General features: G+C 39.2%; 1 protein-coding gene across 3 annotated transcripts in view; it reads right to left on the bottom strand.

Annotated features, from left to right (window-relative positions):
* LOC138964089 (ankyrin repeat domain-containing protein 26-like) overlaps positions 1-22592 on the bottom strand; it is a 609546-nt gene that overhangs the window by 392185 nt on the left and 194769 nt on the right. For all 3 annotated transcript variants that reach the window (XM_070335976.1, XM_070335974.1, XM_070335975.1), the window contains exons 27-28: positions 17250-17334; positions 8669-8815 (exon numbers count right to left, since the gene is read on the bottom strand). In XM_070335976.1, coding sequence (XP_070192077.1) covers positions 8669-8815; positions 17250-17334 — 232 coding nt within the window. The remainder of the gene's footprint in view (positions 1-8668; positions 8816-17249; positions 17335-22592) is intronic.

Below are 22592 nucleotides of genomic sequence, written 5' to 3'. Positions count from 1 at the left end.
GATGAAGAGGGATAACTCAACTTGGTATCTAACACTATTTCTGAACACTGTAACCACATTAGCACTTTTAATTTTTTTTTCTGTCTTCCAAGCTTTAAATTCAGCTAATAAAATGAGTAAAAAAGTGTTTTTTTCTGAATTCAACAGTTAAATTACTATGTTGGATGTTCTATTTTGCTTCCCTATTTCTGTTCTGAAGTTTTTGATCATCTGACTACCTTGCTTTTCTATTTGGAAGATAATATGCACTCTTTTCTGAACAAGAAGAGCAAACGCTCGATCGAGTCACTTTCGCAGTTCTGAATATTATATGAGGCATCAGATGGACAGGAAGAAATTGCTATTCACAACACAATGAGTCACGTTCACATAAAATTTGAGCCCGGTCACTTTTATAGTTTCCGAGAAAAGCCCAACGTTAAGTTGTGTGTTGCCGAACAGAAAAGGCTAGTTATCTCCCTTGTTTTTCTGATAACGTTCGTAAAAGGCTACAGATGTAAATACTTTGATGTAAAGAATAATCCTACAAAGTTTCAATCACATCCGATGAACTTTGTCAAAGATATAAAATGTCTAATTTTTCCTTTGACGCTGACCTGTGACCTTGAAAAAGGTCAAAGGTCAACGAAACCATCGTTAAAGTGTAGAGGTCATTGGAGGTCACGACTAAACAAAATATGAGCCCGATCGCTTTGATAGTTTCCGAGAAAAGTCCAACGTTAAGGTGGTGTCTACGGACGGCCGGCCGGATGGCCGGCCGGCCGGCCGGCCGGACAGACTAACACTGACCGATTACATAGAGTCACTTTTTCTCAAGTGACTCAAAAATGGGTAGGGGTGGGGGTAGTAAAAGCATCACAGTTTAAGATTTTGCGCGGCAAGAGGTGTGTCTCTTTTAACTGTGATGAAGAGGGATAACTCAACTTGGTATCTAACACTATTTCTGAACACTGTAACCACTTTAGCACTTTTAATTTATTTTTTTCTGTCTTCCAAGCTTTAAATTCAGCTAATAAAATGAGTAAAAAAGTGGGTTTTTTCTGAATTCAACAGTTAAATTACTATGTTGGATGTTCTATTTTGCTTCCCTATTTCTGTTCTGAAGTTTTTGATCATCTGACTACCTTGCTTTTCTATTTGGAAGATAATATGCACTCTTTTCTGAAAAATGGGTAGGGGGTAGGGGTAGTAAAAGCATCACAGTTCAAGATTTTGCGCGACAAGAGGTGCGTTTCTTTTAACTGTGAGGAAGAGGGACAACTCAACTTGGTATCTAACACTATTTTTGAACACTGTAACCAGTTTTGCACTTTTAATTTATTTGTTTCTGTCTTTCAAGCTTTAAATTCAGCTAATAAAAGGAGTAAAAAAGTGTGTTTTTTCTGAATTCAACAGTTAAATCACTATGTAGCATGTTCTATTTTGCTTCCCTATTTCTGTTCTTAAGTTTTGATCATCTGACTACCTTGCTTGTTTATTTGGAAAATAATATGCGCTCTTTTCTGAAAAATGAGTAGGGGGTGGGGGTAGTATTAAAGCATCACAGTTCAAAATTTTGCGTGACAAGAGGTGTATTTCTTTTAAAATTTGAGAAGAGGGATATTCACTCAACTTGTTATTTAACATTATTTCTTAACACTGTAACCACTTTAACACTTTTAATTTATGTTTGACTGTGTTCCATGCTTCAAATTGGGCTTCAAAAATGGATACATAAGGTTGTTTTTTTCCAAATTCACCTGTAAAATCACTATGTTTGATGTTCTATTTTGCTTCCCTATTTCTCTTCTTCAGTTTGTGATCATCCGATTGTTTTTTTGTTAACATATTCACAATACAATATCACAAATTCTTCAGTAGGGTTTGCGTGAAAAAATCTCATACCTATGCTCAAACTTCAGTCGTTATCTCAAAATTTTGCGCGACAAGCTCTATTCATTTTGTTTTTTCCTGATAAACACTGAACTAACATAAAAACAAACCTTTAAAACTCCCTAACCACTTTGAAATTTGGCCTCAGGTGTATACTCCAGCCTTAACACTTTCGCGACGGGAGGTGACTATATTAGTAATAGCGCTGCAACGCCCACGGACGGGAAGTGACTATTTTAGTATTAGACATACAAGGTACACGACTCATGATTGCTTCCCGGTTTTTGAAGCTTGCAATAAATTGAGTTGTTTCCCTTGATACACGTGGCTTGCCCTTCCGCCATGTGCAAATTAGAGAAGATTTGAGTGGTTTTTTCAAACAAAAAAAATGAATCGAAGGCGAGCCTTGTCACGGGAGGAGATTCTCCGGATGTTGAATCTTGAGGATCCTGTAGATCATGATTCCGACGTGTTGTTTTCGCCTCAAGAAAGCGATAATAGCAGTGATATTGAGGAAGAAACAGTCCTGTTGTTGCTAGTATGAGTCGGCAAACTACACGTGGTAGGGTGGTACTGCATGGACCTTGGAACCGTGTGGTTGCAAGGGGGGCGTGGCAGCACTGATAACAATGGATGGCTGGAGCGTCCTAATCCTTTTGGAAATGTTCATAGGTGTACAGTTGGGACTTTGTTGTGAAAATGTGACTTATATTCAATATGGATTACCTAGACATCATTTGGTGAGTGTCACAGTTTTGTTTCATTTGAGTCAGGATGCTGTGAGTGAATGCGGGATTTGCTTGTTTTTTTCTTTGTACTGTCTCCTTATTTCTGTGTAGAATTTTAACAATATTTCAGCTAATTCATAGGTTTTACACCTTGTTTGGTTATAAAATTATTTATAATACTTTCTGTTAAAAAATAACTTTTAACAAGAAGGGCAAAGCCCATACGACTCACATGCTTTACACATTTTTCCTACCAAAATACATGTGACCTTGACCCAAGGTCAAGGTCATCCAAGGTCATGCAACACAAAGCTGTTAATTCAAGACATAGGAAGTACAATGGTGCTTATTGGCTCTTTCTACCATGAGATATGGTCACTTTTAGTGGTTCACTACCTTATTTTGGTCACATTTCATAAGGGTCAAAGTGACCTTGACCTTGATCATATGTGACCAAATGTGTCTCATGATGAAAGCATAACATGTGCCCCACATAATTTTTAAGTTTAAAACAGTTATCTTCCATAGTTCAGGGTCAAGGTCACTTCAAAATATGTATACAATCCAACTTTGAAGAGCTCCTGTGACCTTGACCTTGAAGCAAGGTAAACCAAACTGGTATCAAAAGATGGGGCTTACTTTGCCCTATATATCATATATAGGTGAGGTATTGAATCTCAAAAACTTCAGAGAAAATGGGAAAAATGTAAAAAATAGCTGTTTTTTAGGCAACATATATGGCCCCTGCGACCTTGACCTTGAAGCAAGGTCAAGATGCTATGTATGTTTTTGGGGGCCTTGTCATCATACACCATCTTGCCAAATTTGGTACTGATAGACTGAATAGTGTCCAAGAAATATCCAACGTTAAAGTTTTCCGGACGGACGGACGGACGTCCGGACGGACGGACGACTCGGGTGAGTACATAGACTCACTTTTGCTTCGCATGTGAGTCAAAAAAGCAGTGGAAAAGAAAACACACACAAAAAAACGTTAAAAAACACAAATTATCCCCCTTTCACCCCCCCTTTGCTAAAACAAATCGCGTGACAAACTTATAAATAGCACGACTGAACTGGGCAACCATTTTTTAATTAGTACACAAATTTTGGTGGTGATTGGACTTAATTCAAGCTTGCTAGACAGATTTCTTTACAGTTACTGTTTTTCGGGAAGTTCCTTGGTGGCAAGCTTGGGCAGGCAGGACGTTAACGCCGTGGCAATGCTAGTCACAATAGTGTTAAGTCTGTAGGTGCACACAATCCAGAGGTACGGCGTATCGAAACAAATTATAATGTAAGCTTACAGCATTGCTGTCTTAACTTTATAAAGAATTTGAAAGAACACAACCACTCATTTGGTGTTTGCTCTGTGCTCTTTTCAGATCGGGTAGCTGCGAGAATTTAGATCTAGGGCCAACTCCTGCAGCACCCAATTTACAAGCAGTATAAGTGTTAGATCACCTTTATATCTGAACTGTACCAAATGAGACTTCAGTCTTGTGGTGAGTGCATGTGTTCCCTCAAATGGAAAAAGTTCAAACTTCTACTGGAGTGACACCAACATCGTTATCAGCAGATCGTTTTTAAAGTAGGATTCATTTCTGAAAATAACAACTAGGCATATGCGTTTGGGTGTAGATCTGTGCAAACAGGCTGTTTGCACTTAAATGAAATGTAGTGTTAGAAAGGCAATTTAGTTCCCTACTATATGCAACAAACTGCTGCATTTTTCATTATGTAGCGTTAAATCAGTGGACCAGAGACCAAAGGCACTCACTAAAATCAAATTCGCTGAAGGAGAGTTTCAGATGCTAAAATGCACAACAAAATGATATCGGCAAACCTGACTCCTTTTTTACTTTAGTTGCAAGAACAGTTTATGTTCTATCACAAAAGTTATTTTTTTGTTTGCAGTTAGGTGTATTTAGAGATTTTTCAAACCAAACTCATTACTCTTTGAGCTCAGAATTAAGTCCTACTTTTTGACGTACATGTATTGGTATGTTTATTCAAGATCAGCTGGAAACAAAATAAAATCGGATTTTATGTGAACAATTAAATAATTATCAAAACAATATCAACAGATTATCAAAAAAATGAAACAGGAAAAAAAGTTATTCATGACGATTGTCATGGGTGTGCTGGTTTTGGCATGAGATCAAGCAAAACGGTTAGCTTTCATCCACCAAAACTTCGATCCAGTCTGTTTTTGGCTCACGTAAGTATAGCCTATACGATGCTAACTTTTGTCTGTCTGTGCGTGCGTGCGTGCGTGCGTATGTATGTATGTATGTATGTATGTATGTATGTATGTATGTATGTATGTATGTATGTATGTCTGTGGTAGAAACTTTAACATTTGAAGACGTCATATTACATTGACGTCACATTATGACGTACGAGGGTTAGACGTCACGCGATGGAATTACTGAAAGTCTCGGTGATTGTTATTTTGAGCGGGCCGAGACTATTTGGCAGTCGTGTCCATGTAAGTAGGCTACATGCAGACAGACAGATCTAGATCTAGTGTCTCGCTTTCTTGCACAGTTTCACCTATGCTCTTTCTCTGTGTGTGTGTGTGTGTGTGTGTGTGTGTGTGTGTGTGTGTGTGTGTGTGTGTGTGTGTGTGTGTGTGTGTGTGTGTGTGTGTGTGTGTGTGTGTGTGTGTGTGTGTGTGTGTGTGTGTGTGTGTGTGTGTGTGTGTGTGTGTGTGTGTGTGTGTGTGTGTGTGTGTGTGTGTGTGTGTGTGTGTGTGTGTGTGTGTGTGTGTGTGTGTGTGTGTGTGTGTGTGTGTGTGTGTGTGTGTGTGTGTGTGTGTGTGTGTGTGTGTGTGTGTGTGTGTGTGTGTGTGTGTGTGTGTGTGTGTGTGTGTGTGTGTGTGTGTGTGTGTGTGTGTGTGTGTGTGTGTGTGTGTGTGTGTGTGTGTGTGTGTGTGTGTGTGTGTGTGTGTGTGTGTGTGTGTGTGTGTGTGTGTGTGTGTGTGTGTGTGTGTGTGTGTGTGTGTGTGTGTGTGTGTGTGTGTGTGTGTGTGTGTGTGTGTGTGTGTGTGTGTGTGTGTGTGTGTGTGTGTGTGTGTGTGTGTGTGTGTGTGTGTGTGTGTGTGTGTGTGTGTGTGTGTGTGTGTGTGTGTGTGTGTGTGTGTGTGTGTGTGTGTGTGTGTGTGTGTGTGTGTGTGTGTGTGTGTGTGTGTGTACTGTGTGTGTGTGTGTGACGGAGTGATTAAATTTGTGTTACTGTTTGTCTATTTCTTACGTGAGCCTTGAAGGCTTCGCCTCTTGTTTCTTTTAATTCCTTATTACTGTTAGCAAGAATATTTCAAGAGCTTCAATTTGATATGCAACATGTAATAATTACCTGAAGAAATGAGTATAAAACTAAAGATTTTTTGGCCATACCCCTATTTCATTGTTTTCAGCATGAAATACCGTGAACTGGTAAGAGTTAAACTTTTGATTTTTTTGTGCCACACTTGGACAGAAACTGTGTCATAACATGGAAGATACCAGGTTGCTGCTGTTGTATTTTTAGCTTACAAATATTTTTTTCTCAGAAAAATGAAATAAAGCCACTGAAGGTTAGGTGACAAAGGGGAAAACAACTTGTATATATACTAATTCTGAAAGACTCCTTTTGTTTGTTTGTTTGTTTATTTGTTGCTTAACGTCCAGCCGACTACGCAGAGCCATATCAGGACGAGGAAGGGGGGGATGAAGGGGGCCACTTGTCAAGCGATTCCTGTTTACAAATGCACTAACCCATTACTTGTGTCCCAGCAGGCTTTAGTAAAACTAAATTAATACCTACTGGAAGATTACCAGTTTCCAGTATGTTAAAATAGGCTTAACCTATCTACTGCTGGACTTACATCAGAACACTAACAGATTAAACTATACATGAATCGCGAGACAAGCGGCAAGAGAAGAGATTTTTGGAAAAAATACAGGTGAATGAGCAAGAAGGCAGAAAAAAGAAAAGAATTCATGAAGAAAAAGAGAGCATGACAGGAAAGAGGAACCAAAAATCTACCTAACAGCAAACTAGAAAGCTCCTGCGGTTCCAAAAACAGGAGGGGCCTTTAATTTCATAACCGCAGTGCCCCACTGCGGGAAAAGACTCCTTTGGATAAAAAGCTCCAGTATCTCAATATTTTCTCACTTGTATCAAATATCATAAACAACTAACATTAACACATTTAGACTGCTATTGTACTGTTTTAAAGAAAAGATTTAAACAAGTCGCGTAAGGCGAAAATACAATATTTAGTCAAGTAGCTGTCGAACTCACAGAATGAAACTGAACGCAGCAAGACCGTATACTCGTAGCATCGTCACTCCACCGCCCGTGGCAAAGGCAGTGCCCGTGGAATTGACAAGAAGAGCGGGGTATTCGTTGCGCTAAGAAGGATAGCACGCTTTTCTGTACCTCTCTTCGTTTTAACTTTCTGAGCGTGTTTTTAATCCAAACATATCATATCTATATATTTTTGGAATCAGGAACCGACAAGGAATACGATGAAAGTGTTTTTAAATTGATTTCGAAAAAAAAAATTTGATAATAATTTTTATATATTTAATTTTCAGAGCTTGTTTTTAATCCAAATATAACATATTGATATGTTTTTGGAATCAGCAAATGATGGAGAATAAGATAAACGTAAATTTGGATCGTTTTATAAATTTTTAATTTTTTTTACAATTTTCAGATTTTTAATGACCAAAGTCATTAATTAATTTTTAAGCCACCAAGCTGAAATGCAATACCGAACCCCGGGCTTCGTCGAAGAGTACTTGACCAAAATTTCAACCAATTTGGTTGAAAAATGAGGGCGTGACAGTGCCGCCTCAACTTTCACGAAAAGCCGGATATGACGTCATCAAAGACATTTATCAAAAAAATGAAAAAAACGTTCGGGGATTTCATACCCAGGAACTCTCATGTCAAATTTCATAAAGATCGGTCTAGTAGTTTAGTCTGAATCGCTCTACACACACACACACACAGACACACACACACACGCACACACGCACATACACCACGACCCTCGTTTCGATTCCCCCTCGATGTTAAAATATTTAGTCAAAACTTGACTAAATATAAAAATGAGATACGAGGATTTTTGATTACAACGACGATATGCAAAGAAAAATCCTACTGGACATTAATGTTAATGCACACACATGTACATATTTCCACGTAACACCTCAAAGTCAAAAAGAAAGCATAATTAGAACACATACACAGACTCATGGTGTCTCACTTGTCTCTCTATCTCTCTCTCACGCACACACTCTTACTCGTTTCCGCGCAGGAGTATCCGAAATCAACGCTCACAAGTTTCGGTACGCACCAAACCAAACGACAAGAAACTGTCCTCTCTGTACAGCTGATAAAGAAAATGAACACCATGTTGTATTTTTATGTCCTTTTTATCAAGACCTTCGAGCAAAGTATTTGAAAATCTCGAACTCTAAGATGCTGCAACAACAACTTGTGTATTTCTGTGGCAGTAATGAGGATAATGTGATGAACAGCTTCAGCAGATTTGTGTTCTTCATGTTACAGAAGAGACGAACCCTTATAAATCAGGTTCAGTGACATGTCATCAGGGTCTTAATGTATTTGTTGAATTTTATGCGTGACTATAATTTATAACTGTGCAGATACTATTGCTGTTATTTTAACCACTATTGTAAGGGGCTGTGGCCTTAGACAATTAAAGCTTTGTTCTGTTGTTCTTGTTCTGTTCTCACGCACACACACACACACTAACTTACTCACAGTCTCTCATTCTCTCTCTTCCTGTGAATTGTTTTTCTGCCTTTTTTTAAAATTTGTACTTTTATGTTTATCTTTTGTAAATGATTTACATGTGTATATATATATATATATGTATATATGATTAGAGTAGTCCCTCTCTGGGGGAGGACTGGTTGAAAAGAAGCTAATTTGTATTGCTTATGCCACAACCATCGCAAAATAAAATTTGATTTGATTTGATTTGATTTGATCTCTCTCTCTCTCTCTAACAAAAAAGTGATTTTTGCGCAGTGAATGAGAGCAGTTACCCTCGATGCAGCAGTAGAGGTGAGCATGGTTTCCTGCTGATGCTGCTGGGCCAAGCGAGACTGTTCCTGGTTGATCTGTTCCTGCAATTTGCGTGCACTGTGCTCATGCTGCAACTGTCGCTCAAGCTCCTCTCTCTCCTCCTCCAGCTGTCAACAGTCAGTAACATAAGGCACTGACATGACAAACTTTTAACAAAGAGCAAAGGTATTCACTGTCACAGTATAGACATGCTGGTCATCTAGACTAGGATTGGCAGGTGTAAAAAGATAGGAGTAGATTATAAATGGCTTGTGATGTGCATATACTTAAGGCTGGATCTTTTAATTAGCATCCCTCAAAAATGGCATAAGAAGAGGTAAAAGTGTTCATACTTTAAAAAATATGCATGTAGAGTGATATAAACGCTGTTTCAAAGTACATATTCACAATCTGTTCTTTCTTTCTTTATTTGGTGTTTAACGTCGTTTTCAACCGTTCAAGGTTATATCGCGACGGGGAAAGGGGGGAGATGGAATAGAGCCACTTGTCAATTGTTTCTTGTTCACAAAAGCACTAATACAACGTAGTACAATACATGACCTTACTGCATGGGAGAATGCAAGTTTCCAGTACAAAGGACTTAAAGGCATACTAACGCACTCCCGTGTTTACAAAGTGTAGTTTGCCCACAATCGATGTCAAACGCACCATAAGACCATATAATGACGATACGTCACCATGCGCGGACCATAATACATGCATTACAGCTTGTTCTAGCCTCTGAAAAAATGAGGATGTCAACAAAGCCGCGGTGTTCTCTCCCTTGCATCAACGTTACATGTGTTGCCAAATCTATAAATAGGACGATCCAGATCAAAATGAAAATTCAAATATCTCAACATTTAAGGGGTCCTAGACCACAATATTTTGCAGGGAACTTAATTTAGTCTGTCTCCAGCTGTTGGTAAAGCAATTAGCGTGTATAGTCATCGAGTACATATGGCTTTAACATTTCTTACATACTGCTTGACTAAAATCTTTACAAACATTGACTACATTCTCTAAAATTTTTCACAAAGGTGACATTTCAATGCTTTTTTTGTGTGTGATAGACGTGCTCGGTGTCTCTTTGTCAAGTCTTAGGCTATCCGTTGTAGTCTAGTCTTCTGCAAGTTGTAAGAGTTAAGCAAAAAAAACGTTGGAGCTTTTATTAGAACTGGAACACACTCAACTACCTTTTCAAACTTCTTCTTCTTCTGCGTTCGTGGGCTGAAACTCCCACGTACACTCGTGTTTTTGCACGAGTGGATTTTTACGTGCATGACCGTTTTTACCCCGCCATTTAGGCAGCCATACGCCGCTTTCGGAGGAAGCATGCTGAGTATTTTCGTGTTTCTATACAACCCACCCAACTCTGACATGGATTACAGGATCTTTTCCGTGCGCACTTGGTCTTGTGCTTGCGTGTACACACGAAGGGGGATAAAGGCACTAGCAGATCTGCAAATAAGTTGACCTGGGAGATCGGAAAAATCTCCTCCTTAACCCACCAGGCGCGGCCGGGATTCGAACCCACGACCTTAGCAGATCTGCACATAAGTTGACCTGGGAGATCAGAAAAATCTCCTCCTTAACCCACCAGGCGCGGCCGGGATTCGAACCCACGACCTTCCGCTTTGGAGGCCGGCGTCTTACCACCAAGCCATTGCTCCCGTCCTTTTTCAAACTGATCAAAAGAAGATAATCAGATCAAATGCTGTTGCAAAATAGTTAGAAGGAAATCCTGCATTTGTGAAGCTGATTTGCTTGCTAGTGGGGATTAAAAAAAGAAGTATAGCCCTGCCAGATACTTAGCATATACATCCGGAAGACTTGACGTGGCAAACCAAGCAGCAAATTTTAATTGCATCGGATACCAAATTCATTTCACTAGCTTAAAAGCACCCTCTAACCCCCCCCCCCCCACACACACACACACACCTCCAAAGTGATTCTTTGTTTGGAATTTTGTCTTTTTTCTTACCCATTTGACTTTTAATATTTCGGAAGGGTAATGTTTGTGACAGGCCAACTAATAAAGGATTGCATTATTTTCATCAGCCAAATATTATAAGAAGGCGCAATTGGCAACTGAATCTAAAAAGTTTCCCATCTTGTTCATAACCTGTGCTGTGTTGCTTTGAAATGAGCAGTACGTTGTTTAAGGATACATGTACATGGGTGCGTCTCAGAAACTGATCCTTTTGTGTGTGCCATAATCAAATTAGCCCACAATTGAAACATACTGAATTTTAAATCATGATATTGGTATTTTTGAGAAGTAAAATGAATAAAGAAATAGTACAAACAAAATTGAGTATTTTGCATGATTATTATGAAGATTGTTTTGCGAAAGAAATGATTGGATGCGTGAAAAATGGAGGTCTGATCTGTGACATGAACCATCAACTAGTTTTGCACCTCACTACAAGAATCGTTTAGAATGTCCAAGGACTGCTATTCTTGTTATGTGTGTTTGGTTTAAGTGTACTTGACAGTTGAAATGTTATTTTGTCCACAGAATTGTTTTTTTAAACGAAATTAATCGCTTGAAAGTTTGCCATCACTGTCGTAACATAGGTTTCCGCACGCGTGCAACAGCAACAAGTCCTAAATTTGAACTTTAGAATTTGCATATTCATCTTCAACACGATCTAGACATGAAAGGGCATAGAACATCGCTAAGCTAAATGTTATTTAAGTATTATTTTCTCAAAATTGCATCTGCAAACTAAGTTGAAAGTTGCGCAATATGACATGCTTCTTCAAAATTCAGTTACGATGGTGAACGGTTTTGCAATTAATGTTCAGAGTTTTGAAGAAAGATTAGAACTATTTTGCGCGTAGTGACTTAGAGGTGCGGGTGACTACGCATGCGCAGTTACAGAGAGAAATAGTTCAGCTTCCAGCAGCGAAGAAAGATTTCGAGAATGTTTCCGAAGTCTGTGATTTTGTTACGACAGTGATCAACACCCCAGGTTCTTGAGAAAAGGTGAGTTTTTGCTGCTATGATATTCTATGAAGTGAAAAATTAGGCTAAACATTTGTTAATAATAGTTTTTCTTTCGATTTCACCTAGTCAAAACTTGACTAAATGTTTTAACATAGAGGGGGAATCGAAACGAGGGTCGTGGTGTATGTGTGTGTGTGTGTCTGTCTGTCTGTGCGTGTGTGTGTGTAGAGCGATTCAGACTAAACTACTTGACCGATCTTTATGAAATTTGACATGAGAGTTCCTGGGTATGATATCCCCGGACGTTTTTTTCTTTTTTTCGACAAATACTTTTGATGACGTCATATCCGGCTTTTTGTAAAAGTTGGGGCGGCACTGTCACACCCTCATTTTTCAATTAAATTGATTGAAATTTTTGTAAAGCAATCTTCGACGAAGGCCGGACTTCGGTATTGCATTTCAGCTTGGTGGCTTAAAAATTAATTAATGACTTTGGCCATTAAAAATCTGAAAATTGTAATAATTTTTTTTTTTATATAAAACGATCCACATTTACGTTCATCTTATTTTACATCATTTCCTGATTCCAAAAACATATAAATATGTTATATTTGGATTAAAAACAAGCTCTGAAAATTAAAAATATAAAAAATTATGATCAAAATTAAATTTCCGAAATCCATTTAAAGGAACGGTAAGTGTCAATGTTTTCTTTAATTGTAAAAGTTGTATGTTCAATGGAATGGTAAGTCTGAACAAAATAATTACTTTATTTTGTTTTTAGCCAGTGAATGTGGATGCATCAAAATCTTGATAGACATCAAACAAATTCATGTTAGTGAAACTAGTACACATATTGCATCAATCTTTGGTTGAAATCGCTGGTACTTGCATGTTTCAGGTGCAAGAGATTCGACCTGATGAACTGGTGGTACCGTTCCTTCGAAGGAAACCGGAGGGGAACTACTATTGCTTTCCAGGGATCGATGATATTTCCTTAGTCCCTGCATCTGATGCAACCATGATTCGTGACCCCACCTTCAATGCCAGGGGGCATTATTTCTTTTAAAATAAATTAATTAACTGCAAGTGGCAACTGTTCTATATGTAACCAATGCCTTTGGTTTATTGTCTTAACAATTGAATGAACCACTTTTGAACATTTGCATTCTTCATGTCAAACCTTATAATACATGTCTGGTTGTTCGTTTCCGAGTTACGTCGGTGATGAACTTTTCATTAATGTTTCTCTTTTTTGGGGCAAAGTTTTCTTGATTTTGTCCAGCTTTTTTTCTTTCTGTTCCTGTTTTAGTGTTTGGCATTTTACCTAAGAAGAATCTGGTTGCAAAATCAGCTTCATTTAGTAAAGTTTGTGGGAAAAAGCATAACCGTTTCTTTGTTACAAAAGTGATGTTTCCATGTTACATCGGTGACCATTTTGCATTCTTTTGGGATAACTTTCTAACATTTTGTCTTAGAGCAACAAATCTTTGTATATATGCTATTGTAAAGGTTAAATGTCAATAAGACTCAATGAATGCCATGTATCAACATGTTTTGATTAGGATATCATTAATTAATTTTCATTTTTGTATTGAAATGTTGACGAATGCATGGAACATTGAAAAAAACATTATTTTGTTGTTTGCATGTAGTCATTTCATATTGAACTCTATAATGGCTTGTGATTCAACAATAATAACTGAATAAAAGTCGTTTTCAGCCTTATAAATGCAGTTTTTTTGTCTTTTATTTTTTCCATGTTACACGGGTGATTTTGCACACATGGTCCAAATAATGCTCAACATATGGCAAACTAAAGGCAATGTTATATTTTTTCTTGTTTAAACTGAAAAGGTACACCCTGAGAAGTGTGTACATAGTATTATCAAAGTTTTCTGGGAAGATTTTACTTTTGGTGATAATGTCACAAACAGAGGACGAGATTCTGAGACGCACCCACATACGCTGTGAAAATAAGTTGAAGAAAAAACAGAAAGTACATTAACTTATTCGATGCATGATGACAAAAATAAGGTTGCAAAAAGGGGATGAATTATATTTTCTCTTCTTGGCAGGAAATAACGTTTTGAGATGAGAGTAATCGGATCTGTTGTGTGGATAGTTCGTGTATTGTTCTGTATCTGAGTTATTAGTCATGATTCATACAAAAACGCGTTTAAGAGAGGAAAACTCTGTGTCCAACGTAACCGGAAGACAGCAAATCATAAACAAGAAGGGCAAAGCCCATACGACTCACATGCTTCACACATTTTTCCTACCAAAATACATGTGACCTTGACCCAAGGTCAAGGTCATCCAAGGTCATGAAACACAAAGCTGTCAATTCAAGACATAGGAAGTACAATGGTGCTTATTGGCTCTTTCTACCATGAGATATGGTCACTTTTAGTGGTTCACTACCTTATTTTGGTCACATTTCATAAGGGTCAAAGTGACCTTGAACTTGATCATATGTGACCAAATGTGTCTCATGATGAAAGCATAACATGTGCCCCACATAATTTTTAAGTTTGAAACAGTTATCTTCCATAGTTCAGGGTCAAGGTCACTTCAAAATATGTATACAATCCAACTTTGAAGAGCTCCTGTGACCTTGACCTTGAAGCAAGGTAAACCAAACTGGTATCAAAAGATGGGGCTTACTTTGCCCTATATATCATATATAGGTGAGGTATTGAATCTCAAAAACTTCAGAGAAAATGTGAAAAATGTAAAAAATAGCTGTTTTTTAGGCAACATTTATGGCCCCTGCGACCTTGACCTTGAAGCAAGGTCAAGATGCTATGTATGTTTTTTGGGGCCTTGTCATCATACACCATCTTGCCAAATTTGGTACTGATAGATTGAATAGTGTCCAAGAAATATCCAACGTTAAAGTTTTCCGGACGGACGGACGGACGGACGGACGTCCGGACGGACGGACGGACGACTCGGGTGAGTACATAGACTCACTTTTGCTTCGCATGTGAGTCAATAATCAAAAGCTTTTGTCTTGATCTGCCTTGTGTTATTTCAGTGCACCTAAATCTGACCGAATTTTCAAGTCACTTCAATGACGAGATTTTAACGTCACCCAAACCAACAGTATATTCCATTCATACTACAGTCATTCACAAGTTTGTTGATGATGCTACGCCACAGACCAATCGAATTGTCACAACACATCCTTATGTTAGCTGCGACGCGGCACGAACATTTGCGATTTATCAAAAGCATTGACACCGCATCGCAGAACAATTCCCAGACAAATTACCAGAAAGATCAAACTTAAAATGTGAATTCTTCCAGATAATATCCTAAGACGCTTCAAACATGACATAAAAAAAAAGTTGAGGCAACCATGCACAAAATTAAGCAAATCGGTGTTAGTGGAGACAATTAGCGCTGTCCGTCTCAACCTTCGGGTTTTGGCTAACCTAGTAGCCTTACTTGTCTCGGTGATAACTGATTCCGTGCTTTCAGTGGTGATCTTTTAGCTGCAGGTTGACTCAATGTTTTGTTATTGATTCACACGAGTGGTTTTGTTTGTTGGTTCGCACAAATGTTTAAGATATGTTGACACAACAAAGAAAATATGGTTTTGTTACCAATAACTATTTGATTTTTTTCTCCCAGACTGCATTTTGTTCGGAATGAGCTCATAATTTGAAGGAAATAATGCATGTAACTATATACTATGGTTTTTGTTATCTATCTTATGTGCTTGGATCCCATGTTATGTTAACCATGTGTGATGTTACAAAACTTTCCGATCACCCCTCGTATCCATAAAAAGGATAAACTTATCTTTTCCCTAGCATGGCACTGTGGTGTAATATGCCAATATCTTTCCCAATAACCATAAAAACAATCTATTCAGAGATTTTCAATTTTCACGATGCATGTCACACTTTTGGTACAGTGCAACAGCTTATAGAATGACCCATATATAAAGTATACCTTCAGAAATTTTAAAATTATAATACCATATTTTCCAGGTTACAAGGCGCTACAGTGCATAAGGGCTTCTTTTAAAAAAAGATTTGTAATCCAGTCATTCATTGGGCGCAGGGGGCTGATAGGGCGCACCAAAATTGAAAAAGTTGGGGGCTTGTCCGGGATCCTAGCACCTGTTGCTAGAAATTTCAGTCACCTCAACTTAGGCAAAGTCCTTTGTCCTTTTCCCTCAGCAAGTTCGATCGCTTTCAACTTGTATTCTGCATCGTAAGCAAGTCGCTTCGTCTTCGGCATGGTTGCTGTGTGACTGTGTGAGGGTGTGTCATGAAATCAAACTGCCGAGAAATGTGAGTTGTGTAAACAAGTGCTCACGGAATTTAAAAAAAACGACTACCGGTATTCGAGATGGAGGTGAGTTCTTGTCACGTTTTGTTCCCCATGATTTTTTCCCTTTTTTTTTTTTTTCGTATTTCATACATGGATTAGGCGCTTCGTTATACAAGGCGCTGGCGGGGGTCAAACTCGAGGAAAAAAGTCGCGCCTTATGACCCGGAAAATACGGTACTCTCATACAATTATTTGCATTCGTGCGTGTATGTGTTTGTGTGAGTGTCTCTCTCTGTTTTTCTATCTCCCACAATTTTTCAATGTCTAACCTGCAAATCAAAACACATTTTCTTTACATTTTTTCTCTCTCGTTCTCTCTCTCCAAAGTCATACCCATGTTCACTTTCACATTGACGAAAACACAAGTATACTTACAATTGCATGAAAAGACTGTTATACATAGAAACATTGAACAAATACAGACTTGTAAAAAAAAAAAATTAAATTGTGTTAGCGAGAGAGAGAGAGGGAGGGACACACATACACACGCATGCACACCCGCACACATTAACGTCCAAATGCAAATGATTTCACCAGAGTATCATAATCTTTTTTTGGACATGGCAGATTGTGAAAACTTTAAACAGCGCTTACTCAACATGCATATTTTTCAAAGTACAATCACATTTACCTCTGATGCCATTTTTCAAAATTGGGGTAATGGTACGTTTTTTAGGTCTGTGCAAATATGGCACGGTCAATTTAAAAAAAAAAGTTTTATTGTGTCATTTTTTTGCTAAAATCGCTCGGATGTTCTAGGAAATATGTTCATGTGAATTGAGAAACTGATCTAATTTCATACCACGTAAAGGTCATGTAATTATGCTATTTCCAGCCATATCGGAACGACACGTTATTATAATTCAAATAGAAACACATCATTACAACAAACATAAACCAGGGATTTAGACCGCTTTACAAAATAGGTCCTGTTGTAATTTATCAGTCAGTTCAATTACCCAACCCTCGTTTATATGATTATTGGCATATGTCATCATATTCAAAATTTTGTATCAACATTTTTTATCATAATTGTCCGATTGATTTCTCTCATTTTCCCCCACTTGTTTCAACACACTCTGAAAATATCACAGGCAAAATATTAGCGAAATCTATTTTTGGGGTCAATCGATGTCCGATGTCTTTATTAAACAAGCCTTATCAGCAAAATCCAGTCATGAGAATAAACAAAGTTAAGTCATTCACACATTCAAGTTTTATATGTCAGCAATACCCATGCATGACTGAAATACTGTACTTACTTCCTTAATCTTATTCTGTGCAGCTCGCATCTCCAGCTGTATATTGCGCATTGTAAGTTCAGCCCGCTGTTTAGCTTCCAGTTCACTGAAAAAGAAGTGCACATGTGCAGTGACCCGCTACTAACCGTATTTTCATGACTACAAGGCGCTTTGTTGTAAAAGGTGCAACCCGCACTTTTAAGATTAAAATGAGAAAAATCCACACAATAGGCGCTTCTAGCCTATTGGGCGCAAGCAAAAAGAAATACAGAGTGGAAATATGTTCTTTCCCAGATGTGAGGCACTGCACTGTTTGGATACAATACCTGGTTGGCCTTGTGACCTCAGGTCAATGACCAATCTTTTGAGCTGAGACCAGCTACCTGCCCTTGTTTACAGACACTAACCTTCTCACCTCAGGTTTTCAACTATGAGACCGAGCCATTAATGTCTGAGAGGAAACATGGCCAAATTCATAGTAGCGGAAACATGCATATGACCACAGAGGGAGTGTTATGTTTCTGTAAGCGATGTGGGTACATGTGTACTCTTCTTCAGTCATACACAAGGGGCTACCGGTCATAGAGCGCACAGGGGTCAAAGTTGAGCAAAAAAAGTTGTGGCTTATAGTCCTGAAAGTACGGTACTTTATGCACTCATCTACTCCCCTAAAAGCCACACGAAAGCAATCATCATTGATGGAGCAACACAGACATTCTTAAAACACTGTTGAATTCAGGCTTAAACCTTATTATTAATCAGATAAATTCTTTCCCCTTTCAACATTTGTCATTAAGTACTTCTGTCACATGATTAAACGAAAGCCTTTTGAATGGAGCGAATGCAATAAATCTGTGATCGCAATCAAAACAAACAAGAGACACCATGTACCGTTAAAATAAATAAAGACAAGCTGATTGCCACCATGCAGAGTTAAAATAAAAGGGACATATACCCTTCAAAAAAAGTTAAGGACCATTTTTTCAAACGCATGCCATACAGAAATGACAAGATTAAATGATTCAATTTTTTCTGTATTGTTTTATTGAAGAACTGAGGACTGTCTCCAGAAAATGTCACGTCAAACATGCCAGCGAAAACAACGCTAGAGCTTGTTACTCTAGACAACCCTCTGATTTCAAATTCACAACAGTGAGTATTTCTTACAATAAAAAAACTGCAAAATCTTATCCTGGCAGTGATCACTAGTTAATCTCCCAATAATCGGTAGTGTGATGTGCTACGACATAAGGTGATCTCTCCTCGGACCATCACAGAGCCCCCATTAAATGATTTCGTTCCTGAACAGCGCCATCTGTAAAGCACTCTCTACGACGCCTCCAGACTCAGATGCGTCCATCAGCAGGATTCAAGAAGAGGCGGGACCCATCTGAAAACAAGAATTGAGCCATATGATGACGTAACCACCGCACATGTTGAGTGTACCAGGCTCGGTGGGCAGCTGGATGGTTGGCAGCCAATGTTGTTTTGCGGACTGGGCTCTTTCATTGAAGTTGAAAGAGTGTAAGCAGTTTGTAACACTTTGATTACTGACCACAGTGTGTGGTGGCAGCTCATGGTCGATGCCTGCTGCCTTTTCAGTTACCTTTTTTTGCTGCATGACCTTCATTTGGATGAGGCGATCCTTCATAACATTGTCGTAACTGTAGTCTGCTAATTGCTTGAAGCCGTTCCTTCAGTCAGATGATGTTGAAGAAAAACACTGCAACACTCTGAACCACTTGCCTGACAGAAACAACATCTTGTAGCCATCAAACTGCCCTTGCTTTATCCAAGTCACTCCGTTTTCGTGATACAGTAAAACCTGAGTCTAGCGGACCCTTATTGTAACGGCCACCTGCTACATACGGACAGTTTATCATGGCACGAACACGATTTCAACAATAACTAACCTTTAACGGGCGGACACCTGCCACTTACGGACGCGGACACGATTTTTCGGACCGTAGGAAGTGTAAACACTGTCACAAACGGACACAACGTACATAAAAACGCAACTTCGAAAACTCGACTGTTATGCAGACAGTGCTCGGCAGCCGTAGCCGTAGCACAAATGGTTGTTGATTGGTTGTCCTGTCCCTTTTCTGACCAATCAGTGGCTTGTTTAGATGGAGACCCACTTTCGCTCACTCACTTTCGCTTCGCTCACTTTCGCTTTTCCGCATTGTGGATACAGTCACAACCAAAAGCAACAGTAGACTACTGTGTTTGAAAATGGAATCTCCAGCAGGAAAAAGAAAAGCGTTGACTTTAGAGCAGCGTGTCGCTGCCTTGAAAAAACTAGATAGCGGCCAATCATGCCGAGATGTGGCGAAGGAGATGGGATGTGGTAAAACACAGATCGCGAGGATCAAATCGGAAAAAGAAGACGTGATGATCTCTCTCTCTTTGTAAGCAATCGTTCGAAGGAAACAATAGTTAACACAGCTAAATTTTTGTTCCATGCATTTATGCTGAGACTAGAAAAACTGAATGAAACAAGAGCTGACCCAATTTGGTCAAGACACACTGCGGAATTTCCCGTTGAATGACTGATGAAGAGTCAGCTATTTTTAGCTTTGTGACGTCCGACTTGCGTAAGTTTGAATGCACAGTGTGTGTAGGGAACGGGGTAGGTGGGGGGGATGTTGTTGTTGTTGTTGTTTGCTACATGTATCATTTGTTTACTCACATTTTCAGTGAGTCTCATGTTCAATCCAATAAATACATACTACAGGACTGACAAAAAGTGTCTTGTTCATTTTACGTGCTCTTTGTAAAATATTGCCCCGGCCCCTCCACCTGTGAAGAAGGGACACCTGTCTAATAGGGACACTATTACCATTCCCCAAGGGTGTCCGTTAGAGACAGGTTTTACTGTAGGGGCATGTTGTTTCATTGCATTATTTTGTCAGTGTGTCATTTTACAAACACAAAATTGTGTGCACAATTCGGGGCTGGATCCCTGTAGTAGCACCTGCATTACTGGTTTTTGTCCTGGCATGTCTTGCACCGATTTCAAAGGACTTTGAAAACTGCCCCCTTTTAAAAAAAAAACCTCACTTTTTCCGCCTATTTAGCATGACACAGTAACACTGCCTGCCAAACATTTTCCTAGAGCAAGACTCACAACCCTTTTGTTAATGAAAAAAAGTGACCTTTCAATCAGATTGTCAAACCCTTGATTTTTGGCGAATGTTAAAGATTGTGAAAATTTCATGACCGGTTCTTAACTTTTTTGAAGAGTATATATTGATCACTGACAAAAGCCACCATTTCATTTAAAATAAATAGGGCATTTTGATGCTGAAAAGACTCAAAACGCACAATTAAAATAAAAGGGATATATTGATCTCTGACAAGAGCCATCGTGCACAGTTAAAACAAGTCGTGTGAAGCCAAATTAATACATTTAGTCAATCTGTCAATGATGATAGTGAACGCACTGCATTTCAGGAAATCAATGCTTCGCGGATACCCTGGGACCAAGACTGAAAGCGCTGACACACTATGATTTATATGGAAAACGTAGCTGATCGCTTGAAGTGACAAGCAAGTATAGCACAGTAGCGAAAGCGCTTGATAGTAAAGTGCGCTTTTCTGAATTATTTTTAACTCTTTGATTCTTATCTCCAACTCACATATAAGCAGATTGCTACTCACTGTTATGATCTGGGCAAGATCTGTCCCGCGGCCACTAGTGCAGGGAGAGACCTGGAGCGGCGCAGGGACATCTGTGGCAGGCAGGATATTTTGACTTTAACTTCGTTTGTTTGTGTCCTTTAAAAGAATAATCTTTTCATGTGCCTGTGCAGTAATCAGTTGCCTGCTTATTATTTCTTAAAATATGCTTCATTTGAAGTGCCTATTGTTTGTATGGCAATTTTTCATTGGCTTATGAAAACTGTACTCTCATTGGCTGTTTTGTAGCCAATGTTGGCTTGGAAGAATACTTTTTGTAGTGAGCTAAGTTTACTGCATTTTTGGTGTGCTGTCAGTGTCACTGCATTGTTAGCTGTTACCACCTACTAAGAAGTCAACCTGTCTGTACAAGGCTCCTTTTGCTGTTTGTTTTGGCTATACCCTGGCCAGACTGAGGAGTGAAAAACCTTCATAACTACAACTACAGTATTTTTGAGGTATGCGATATTTATTATTGCGGTGTGACATTCTTTATTTAAGAATGGAGTTCATGTTAAACTATTCTCAGCATGTCAGATTCACATGTTGATGTTGTAAACTGTTTGCATTGTATATATATAATATTTAAATTACATATCTTTACCCAACTCACATATAGCAATTAACTCTAGTTCAGTGCTAGTCACGCTGTACGCGTCCCCTTGGTTACAAGGGAGACCACTCTAAAAAAGAGTGACCAATCCCATAAGGCCAGACTAATATCAAGTCTGACTTCCGTATGCGCGCGCATATGCCGCCATCTTATCATTCCACACTCAGCGTTCAACAAGACTGGTCGCTTATCAAGTACGCTCCGGCTGTTTTCAGCCTTGTTTCATTGTCTCCTGACTTTGACTTCGCCCCTTGGTCTGCCGCCGAGCTTTGTCTGCACCCTGGCTGTTTTTGGGTGAGAGCTTTCTTGTTTTACGAAAACTTTGGCGACATTTTGTCGTGGGTTTGTGAACTTGTAAAATTTTTCTAGTACGAAAATTTTTTGTGAGTTTGCTTTGCCATGGCGGAGAACGCCAAGAATAGAACTAGTTTGAGACAGGCTTCTGCTGCAGCTTCTCCTACTACTAGTACTACTTCGTCTAAGAAAGTTTCCTCGTCTAGAAAGAAGAGTGCTGGACATACCGCCACTTCTCTTTCTTGTAGAACCGGGAATTGAAAAATGTGTTGATGTTGTTGTTGACAAGCCGTCGTCCGCCATTTTGTCCGTGTAAAAGGACAAGGTCACTCGTAGTGACAAAGATGTTTCGGATAAGAATGTTGATAAACATGTTGTTGCGTCGGGGGCTCCTGGTTATTCAGGTGTGTTGCCCTCCGACATTGCTTCGTTGCTACTTACGTTAAGTTCTCAGGTATCAACTTTGGCGGCCGATTTGTCGGCTACGAAAGCAGAGATCCGCTCACTTCCGACTGGCTTCTTTGATGTCACTTCGTTGGGGAGAATCAGGTCTTCACCTTCTTCTTCCACTTCCGGTTCCGCTTCAGCTTCCGCAGCGGTTTCCGCTTTGGCGGCTTCTTCCGTGGTTCAAGCGGAAGTGCATGCTTCTCAGCATGCCGGTGGTCGGCTGGTGTCCCTTCTGCATGAGCCTGGGCTCACTAAAGGTATGTCTTCTCCACAAGTTGCCAGGTTCTCTGGTGACAGTGGGGTACGATCACAGGAGAGAGTAAGCCACG

The sequence above is a fragment of the Littorina saxatilis genome, linkage group LG4 (assembly GCF_037325665.1).
Source record: "Littorina saxatilis isolate snail1 linkage group LG4, US_GU_Lsax_2.0, whole genome shotgun sequence".
Taxonomy (NCBI): Eukaryota; Metazoa; Mollusca; class Gastropoda; order Littorinimorpha; family Littorinidae; genus Littorina; species Littorina saxatilis.
Note: the sequence above shows the minus strand (reverse complement) of the source record. Positions and strands in the feature narration are given on the sequence as shown.